The sequence below is a fragment of the Chanos chanos genome, chromosome 13 (assembly GCF_902362185.1).
Source record: "Chanos chanos chromosome 13, fChaCha1.1, whole genome shotgun sequence".
Lineage (NCBI taxonomy): Eukaryota > Metazoa > Chordata > Actinopteri > Gonorynchiformes > Chanidae > Chanos > Chanos chanos.
This window is the reverse complement of record NC_044507.1, coordinates 1,319,738-1,330,000: the sequence shown is the minus strand read 5'-3', so window position 1 is coordinate 1,330,000 and position 10,263 is coordinate 1,319,738. Positions and strand designations below refer to the sequence as shown.

The following is a 10,263-nucleotide window of genomic DNA, read 5'->3' as shown; positions in this document are numbered from 1 at the left end:
TTCTCTGTACATTAGATAAACACATTGTGTAAGTGAAGAACAACTGTCTCTTCTGTTTTAAAGACCCCCATCCCCCATTAAGAATTCAGTGCATTTCTAGCTGAATTCAGTTCCTTATGCTGGAATTCTATTCCAGTTCCATGTCCTGTTTACTAGCTCAAATCAAATTCAGTTCAAATTGAGGAAGTGAATCCGACACACTGAGACATTTTTAGAGTCTTTACCTTGATGAAGTTTGACCTCCACCGTCACTCTCCATAAAAAGATTAAAAATTTTCCCTCACTCCAGTTATTCCCTGTTTCTCTGGTCTGTGTCGACTGTAATCATATACAGCCTCATTTAACTGGGAGTTATATTCTTCTCTCTCCACAGTATGGATGGTGCCCAGAGCAGTTTAGCTTTCACTCTGATGTAAACCTGTTCATCCTAATCAGACTGTAACCTGAGTGACTGCAGGAGGAGTTTCACAGTCGGGTTTGATGTTTTGGGTGTTTAAAGGTGGTGGAATGTGGTCGTGCAGGAAAGAGATGAGAGGGAGATGATACAGTGTGAACTCTGTGTCGTGAACTAACATTGCATTAGTATTCACTGAATTACCCTAAATAATTACTTTTATTGGTTACAGTTCATATTTACAAACATATTCACTCATTCTGAATACTAAACATATTTCCTCAAAGGACAACGTTTTTGTAGCAGAACATGCATTCCACCACAGATCAGTGAGAGCAGAGAAGATGATCGATAACTGACTGAAGTGTAGATGGTTGTGAGGTGAACTCTCTGTCAGAGTAAAGTAGTTAATGCGTCTGATACTTCACTGATCTGCCTGTTACAGTGACCAGAGGACTAAACACTGTCTTAAAACATGTAACTTTTTTGGAGCCTGGTTGTCCTGTTCAAGTCTGTGACTGGTTATGTAGAGTGGCAGCAACATTAAAAGCTGGAGATATTTTTATGTTGATCTTTTAAAGTTGTGTTGAGTCAAAAGAGTATTTTAGAGTATAGTGGTATACACATTCTTAATTAGCAGACAGTTTCCAGACCTGTGGAATCCAGAGTGGAATGCTGCTCCTCTGGTTTTCTCCTCTCTCTGACTTTCTCCTCCTCTTGTGTTTCTCTTCTGACTTATCTACAGATAACAGGCAGGTCCAACCACACCATGGCACTTATCTTTCAGTTCTAACACTGCAGCAGTTCCAGTCTTTTCTCATGAGTGGATTTATGGAGGAGAGAGGAAAGACAGGGAGACAGTAAAGACACTGAATGTTGTTACGCACGTCATATACCTTATACACCTTATAATACACACCTGGCAGTTATAATACACACCTGGCAGTTATAATACACACCTGGCAGTCAGAAGTCAGCTCCTCGTGAAAGATTCACTGTGGTGGAAACATCATCTGAGTCATATAATGTACAGAGTCTGGGTGACAGTCAAAATATTTTAACCAATCAGTCATATCAGAGACGCAAAGTAAGGAGAAGAGGAGGGACTTCAGCCAATACACATCTGTTCAGCCACATGCAACAGGTACTTCAGTAACACCTGATTAAATATACATATGTAAAGCTTTTATAAATGTGACAGGTACGTCAGTAACACCTGATTAAATATACATATGTAAAGCATATATAAATGTGACAGGTACGGCAGTAACACCTGATTAAATATACATATGTAAAGCATATATAAATGTGACAGGTACTTCAGTAATACCTGATTAAATATACATATGTAAAGCATATATAAATGTGACAGGTACGTCAGTAACACCTGATTAAATATACATATGTAAAGCATATATAAATGTGACAGGTACGTCAGTAACACCTGATTAAATATACATATGTAAAGCATATATAAATGTGACAGGTACGGCAGTAACACCTGATTAAATATACATATGTAAAGCATATATAAATGTGACAGGTACGGCAGTAACACCTGATTAAATATACATATGTAAAGCATATATAAATGTGACAGGTACTTCAGTAATACCTGATTAAATATACATATGTAAAGCATATATAAATGTGACAGGTACTTCAGTAATACCTGATTAAATATACATATGTAAAGCATATATAAATGTGACAGGTACTTCAGTAACGCCTGATTAAATATACATATGTAAAGCATATATAAATGTGACAGGTACCTCAGTAACACCTGATTAAATATACATATGTAAAGCATATATAAATGTGACAGGTACTTCAGTAACACCTGATTAAATATACACATGTAAAGCATATATAAATGTGACAGGTACGTCAGTAACACCTGATTAAATATACATATGTAAAGCATATATAAATGTGACAGGTACGTCAGTAACACCTGATTAAATATACATATGTAAAGTTTTTATAAATGTAACAGGTACTTCAGTAATACCTGATTAAATATACATATGTAAAGCATATATAAATGTAACAGGTACTTCAGTAACACCTGATTAAATATACATATGTAAAGCATATATAAATGTAACAGGTACTTCAGTAATGCCTGATTAAATATACATATGTAAAGCATATATAAATGTAACAGGTACTTCAGTAACACCTGATTAAATATACATATGTAAAGCATATATAAATGTGACAGGTACTTCAGTAACACCTGATTAAATATACATATGTAAAGTTTTTATAAATGTAACAGGTACCTCAGTAATACCTGATTAAATATACATATGTAAAGCATATATAAATGTGACAGGTACTTCAGTAACGCCTGATTAAATATACTTTTGGACCAGTAGGTTTATACGTTCAATCTACTTATTCAATAAAATAGTCAGTTCAGAGCTACATCAATATTATATTATTATTATTAATATTATATTATATTATATTATCTATTAAGCATAAATAAATAAAACTTGATAAAAACGTATCAAATATATTTCTATATAATCAGATATAAATAAACAAGGCTATGGGTGCACCCTTATAACTAAGCATACAATGTTATTGATTAATAACAGTTATACACAAAATTCATCACAAACACACAATGTTCACAAATCAAAATTACAATTTCATTATCCAATATAAATTAGGGTGACACGAATCAGTTCAATCGATTTATAAGTAATTCAGTTCAAAAAGTTCAGCACACCAGCTATTCTAGCTGGGTGTAGTATCCAACGGAAAAAAATAGCTCTCCAAGCTTGGGGGGACAAAATAAGCGAAAGAGAGATCCATACCGCACGGCCTCAACTGTTTCCAAGTTCACTACAATGAGTGGCTCGCCATCTCTCGTTAGTGTCGTCTCGTGTAAGGGCACAGAACTCTGTCAAACTTCTTTGAAGTGAAGAAAATAAATAAACATTCTAAAAGGTTGATTCTTGATGTCTGATTCAATTTGTAGTTCTCGTAGTTCTGTCGTCTTACTTCGATTGATTGGTCTTTCTCGTAACTGGAAAAAAACATGAATCTTTTGAACACCAGTAGATACCGTCTCTCAAGCAGGTGGGAGAGACTTCCGGTTCATGTTCAAACGTGAATTAATAAATATTACTTATTAATTAGTTTGCAGACTTTCAATAGCCTACTTATCAATGTAATATAATAATTATAATAATTATTAGAACACATAGATTTAACTGGATTAGTGAAACTTCAGGTGTATGTGAAGTCACACAATTTCTGTAACAGGGTTCACACACACGCACGCACACACAGTGCTCGATATGGGCCGGTACTCACCGGTATGCAGTACCGGTACTTCGACATTTTACTCTTTGGCGTACCGTGACTTTTTCTTGTGTACCGGCACTTCTCATAGGCTGCTGGTGCTCTTTTCTGCCCTCTCCAAATCAGGTTCTGGGCGATTCATAATGACCCTATCTAAACTGCATTACCCAGGGGGCACTACGTGACGCTCACCTGTTCCCGTTCTCTCGACAAGTAATAACGTTAATACAAGTCTAACCCCGTGATCGAAATGCTCACTTGTTCACTCACTCACTCACTATATAGTGTTTGCTACATAGAACACTCACTAGGGGGTAACGGTTGACTGCTGTTGATACATTTCGGACACTATTTGGACGTTAAGCTGCAACATAATTATGCGCCGGATATTCGTAATTATTATCTCTGTCGCATAAACAAACGCCAGAATATCCGCACCTGATTGGTCTGTAAAGACTCTCTGCTTTCACGACAGGCCGCAATGTATGATGGTCTAAGTCGATCGATGTAGGGTACAGCTTAGCTGCGTCCAAAAGCGCATACTAACGTACTAAATAGGGTACAGCCTCTGTACACTACATTTTGCCGTGCCTCGCGACCATTCTGTAGTGCACTATATAATGTCGTAAAATTTCAGTTGAGATTTCGAACAGCACTACAAAATGGCAGACACACTATATAGTGAGTGAGTGTACATTTCGAACAGAGCATAATAAGTTAACGTTAATGCTAAGTAACGCTAGTGCCAACAGTATTGGCCTGGCTCCAAAAGGGCACAAAGAGAACGCGTGAGTCAGACAACGATGGTGAACATCAGCCATATCTCCTTGTATCTTTTATTCACTGTAGAAATTCAGAATGAAATACGTAATGATTTGCTGATACTAGGGTTGCCACCTGTCCTGGTTTTCCTGGGATTGTCCTTCTTTTTAATAGTCAGTCCCGGAACATTTGTCCTCTTTCCCGGTGTCGTATGAAATATGGAACGGCATAAAATCTGGAACGGGTGCATCCGGTTAGCTATTTTCAGAGGGTAAAAAAAAGTTTGCCAAATCAAAGGTGGCAACCTTAGCTAATATAAGCCGATACACCTGCCAACATGTTAATAAGGGGAGTACCGGTGTCGTATGAAATATGGAACGGCATGAAATCTGGAACGGGTACATCCGGTTAACCATTTCGTGCATCCGGTTAGCCATTTTCACAGGAAATGCGTCAAATTCTGTTGACAATACAACGGTGCATTGCAAAATCAAAGTGGGAAAATCAATGAATTAAAATATAGAAGCAACACGATACCTAATCGCTAGACACACTACCAAACTACAAATTCACGACAATAATTCTGTTCATACAGACATGTAATGTACATCCCATGTCATATCGTCTACAATTAGTATATTGAGCCAGGGTATAGGGGCAAAGCATCGCTTATTTGTATTAGTGGCTCGGTTAGCCAAGCGTATTGTAAAAGGATTAGATACACCACAAAAGTGGGATTTCAATCCTTCACACATTACTTTTTGTAAGCATGTTGTATCTTTATAGCCGTTTCACAGTTTGGTGCCTCCAAATGTGATAGTTTACATTAGTAACTGTAGACAGAATTTGACGCATTTCCTGTGAAAATGGCCAACCGGATGCACCCGTTCCAGATTTCATGCCGTTCCATATTTCATACGACACCGGTCTGGAACGGACACCGGTGTCGTATGAAATATGGAACGGCATGAAATCTGGAACGGGTGCATCCGGTTAGCCATTTTCACAGGAAATGCGTCAAATTGTGTAGACAAATATAACTGTGCATTGTGAGTTTCTTGTTAATAAGCAACGAAATTGAAGAAAAACACCATCGGAAGACATACAAAAAATCACGTTTACAGAGTCTGAGAAAAACCAAATACGCTTTTCGGTAACCAAATGAATCAGTCTTTGTATGTTTTCTTGTAGCTGCTAATTCGTAATTAATCAAAACTATTTCTGAAAAAGTGCGTTTTAAGAACTTTAAATACCGAAGTTGTGCTGATATAACTTTAGCTAATGCTACTGTTTTCATTCATTAATTCATTCGTTTGGTATATGAAATATATAAATGAATAGTGCAAAAAGGTAGCACCATAGAGTTTCCATATAATATATATCATTTCTTTCTTTCCTTCTTTCATTCTTTATAAATGAAATACAATAATAACAAATAAAAATTAGGGATGCAGGGACATTACAGTATGGGCTACAAATACAATGTGAAAATGTCCAAACACATTTTTATTTTGATAACCTTTAGTATATTACAAAGCTTTCTTTATCTGAGGCCATGATGGGTTTTTTTATGTAAGTAAAAAGAAATTCTATAAGGGGAAAAAAGTGTGAAATAGGTAACATGGGTTTCAGATTTAGTGCTCTGCCTTTTATCAACATTTTTGTCAGAGTTTCTAAAGAAAATGCAGTCAGACGTCTCTAAGATGTCACAACATAAAAATAACAAAGCAGCAACATCCATCTAAAAACGACATGAGAAAGGATAACTGTCAAATAAGAGATGAATGGTCTTGTCTTCCTTTTCACAGGAGCAAAGAGGACATACAAGTTCAAGTTCATTTTGACAAACTGTTAGGACTACAAATACTTCAACCTTCAGATATTTCAACCATCAACCTTCAGATAAAGGCAAGTGTCATCCCCTAGCTGGCAGACTGAATTGATTCATTTATTTTATCTGTGTCTTTTTTATCCTTAAGTAGTGCACAAAGTAGTCCTATGCACAGGAGTTCTCTGATAGAGGGCAGTCCAGATGAGGGAATAGGGATCCACCTTTGCCACAACCTAAGTACTATCAACAGGAAATGGACTTTATCAATGATCCTGTTGTACATAGTAACTTATTTCCTGTATGTTTTTCATGTCTAAAATAAGAAGTCATGGATTCATCTGAGTGGTTCAGAGAAATTCAGTTCTACAAGGAGACAGGGGAGTACCATGACTCTACAAAGGGAGAGAGGAGGAGGTGTGCAGTGAGGAAAGCAGCAAAAAAGTTTCGAATCCAAGGTAGTGTGAGAGGAAGAGCATTGCACAGACGTAGATAGGTGCATTAATGACAGAGTTTTTCATTGACAGTTACTTAAGGTGCCATGCAAGTTTACTCTTACTTCCCACGTATTTATGTAATGTTATTTAATCAGTTTTTCTATTCCCCAGACCATTTGTCATACTATGTCGGAACACATGGTACTGAAAATCAGCTTGTTGTGCTGGACAGTGAGCAAAAAACACGGGTACTTCATGAGTGCCATGACGGCCCAGGTACAGGAGGACATCTGGGCAGCAACAATACGATGAGAAAAATATGCTCAGCATATTATTGGACGACGATTACCAAGGACACCATCCAGTGGGTGAGTAAGCTTTACTAATGATAGCAATGCAGACACAGAACTTATGTATGTACATCCCAATATATATTTTCATGAAATATGTCTTTGATCATATACAGATTGCCAGTTGTCCTTAGTGTCAACTTAACCAAAGCCTGAACACTGTTGCTCCTACCATGCACCCGGTGGTGGTTCAGCAGGTCTGTCATTTGTGCTGATTTCATTGGGCCTCTGCCTATCACAGAGAGGGGAGACATTTACATACTTACCATGACAGACCTTTTTACCGCGTGGGTGGCCGCTGAGCCCCTCAGGAGATGTGGCCTCGGGACTGGTGTCAAAACTCTTTGATTATGGCCTGGTCGACAAGGTCATCTGTGATCAGGGACGAGAATTTGTCAGTCAGGTAGACAGACATTTTCTATGAATTGTAAAGTAAGTGTTTCACATTTTCAGAGATAGAAACATTTCGCTCCCCTCTTTATATACAGGCTGTCTGTATGTACTGTTTTCTTAAATCAGGGACATGTTTACCTGTTTGCAAGACAATTTGGATTTTCTAGCTTGAATTTGTATTGCAGCTCAATGAAAACATTTTCAAATGCCTGGGCATCAAACAGTGCATCACCTCCACCTACCATCCGCAGTCAAATGGCCAAGATGAATGAACCAATCAATCTATAAAGAGGGGACTGGCCAAATATACAAACGAACAGCAGAATGATTGGCACATCTACTTGAAGGCTGTGGTGTATGCAATCAACACCTCAACACAGGTACTACATGTTCAAATATAGTGATCAACATCAAATTACTAAACTGTTTGAAGAGAGTGGCCAAGACCTTGCTTGATATACCTGAAATTAAGACCCTGGTTTTGTGTCTGATGAGTGCCTTGGTGTATTTTGTGTTTTGTTAGAAATCCACAAAATGCACTCCATACTATGCTATGTTCCACCGCCATCCAAAGATGCCGGAGATGCTTAACTCAAGCCCAATGGATGATGATTTTTCCGTTGGCAATCCTGCTGACTGTATTGATGAGAGGGTCAAGCAAATTGAGGAACTGAATGCACAGGTTTGCAGCTAAAGTTGTATTTCTCTCCTTAGTCCTTATGGAATCGCAGCACTTACTTTAAGGTATTGTTTCCAATAAAACTACAATCTCACCCTTTTGAGTTGTTGAGCAACATCAGGGAGGCCCAGGAGAAACAGAAGAAAATGTTTGAAACACGCAAGAGGAAAAATGTGTGTTGTTTCACAGTAGAAGAAGGACAAGAGGTGGCGAAAAAGAATAAAAGGAAGGAGGGTTGGAAAGGGTCTGGACTAGAGGGAAACTGGGACGGCCCTTATGTTGTGAAGGAGCTGTCCTCAAAGCGAGTTGCCACATTATGCAATCTACAGGGTGTGGCCCTGAAACGAAAAGTAAATGTGGCAAATCTGAAGCCCTACGACAGACGGGAGGAGCCACTGGGTAACCTACAGTACCTACATGTTCAGTCTGAACACATTATGTGTTAACTATTGCTGTGTGCAATGTCATGATGTAACAGCCTGACATTCTCTTTACAGCGTGTACTACAGTTCATTCCCAGGGTTTACCGAGTGCTCTGGAGTCAGGGAACCTCACTATCTGTAAGTAAGAGTTGAAAGGCTCATGACGTTATGTCGCGATGTTTTACACTAAACACCGTAGCCATGTGCTATGTTTTTCACCTTATTTTCAGCATTCAGTGTAACTGATCATGACTACACTGTCCTGAGTCAGCCCAGTCAGCAAGAGTCAAGTCAGGTTGAGGAAGAGACAGGTCAGAATGAGGGAAGCGTTTGACAGAGTTTTATACTTCACATAATAACTTAACATAATGTGAAAACACTCAATAGTTGTTTACTTGCCACAGGACAAAACACCTTCTCGTCTGCATTGTTTCCAGTTGATCCTGATGATGAGGTAATGCAAATAAACTTAACCGATTAAAAAAAATGATTGTACCCCCTAAACTTTTTATTTGAATGCACAGCATGATCACAATGCACAACTCATGTTTTCTGCTTTTATCTTAAGAACATTCTGGCACAATTTTAGAAATGGCAAATGAATACTGCGCCGTTATCAGGATCAACAACTGCCAGGCCACTGCAAAGGACTTCAAGTCTCTTCGACCTTCTAAGAGGGACTTCCCATGGCTGACTGATGATGTGATTATAGTCTTTTTTTGGAATGTCTTTTTCTATAAAGGATATGGAATATCTTACTTACTTATTTCCATCATTGCAGATTGTTGACACAAGGATAGCCCAACTTGCAGCTGGAACCGAGCATGTGAGTCTAAACTCCCTAATAAATTCCTCCCTCGGTCAGTGTCTGAGCGTCAGTGAACTGACATGACTTTTTAAACAGGTTAAGTCTGTTCCTGCTCATGCGTTTGTGTCTTGGTGGCGTGACTGGACCCATTTCGGAAACATTACGGACCGCGTTCTCTGTTATTTGAAGGTAAGATTCTTAAAGTCTTTGTTTAACAAGTTGATGTTTTCACTTTTAACTTTGAGTTCTTACTGAGCTCATATTTAAACAGGATGTTAAGGCTGACTCCATGATTCTCCTACCCCGAGTCGTTGGATGCAAGACCCCTGAGGAAGGAAATCATTTTATCCTTTGGGTTTGTTTGAGAATTAGTGGATTTAACACATTTCTTTTTAATTTACTGATGATTGAGTGTTTGTTTTAACTGGGTACTTTCCAAAAGGTCTTTGATGGTCCCAGGAGGACAATGAGGGTCTATGATTCACTGGGAATGTATCAGAACATCCAGCCAGAAGATCTTGACTTGCTTAGGTATTACAGATGTTCCGTGTGACCTTATACTTCACAAATGCCATGAACCGAAAATGACCATACTTTATGTGAGATATAGACAGTCCTTGCATTAACAAGTATAACAACTACATTACTTGCACTTTCATTTCGTTATAATAAAATGATGTTTGTAGAAATGCCTTTAGGAGCGTTTGGGACCTGAGCAGCTGGGCTGTCACCTGCCCATCACAATGGCTCCAGACGCACGGCCAGAACTGTGGGGTGTCTGTTTGTACCGTAAGTCTCTTACTTTGTATGACCTTTAACTCGCAAAATGACCTTGTAAATTAAAAATCAAGTACATGTCTTAACCACTG

At 38.3% G+C, this 10,263-nt stretch overlaps 1 protein-coding gene across 1 annotated transcript in view; it reads right to left on the bottom strand.

Moving 5' to 3' along the window:
- Positions 1–10,263, bottom strand: part of LOC115826568 (NACHT, LRR and PYD domains-containing protein 12-like) — a 65,947-nt gene that overhangs the window by 37,621 nt on the left and 18,063 nt on the right. Inside the window, exon 9 of the mRNA XM_030790448.1 lies at positions 202–218. Within this exon, the coding sequence (XP_030646308.1) occupies positions 202–218 (17 nt within the window). The remainder of the gene's footprint in view (positions 1–201; positions 219–10,263) is intronic.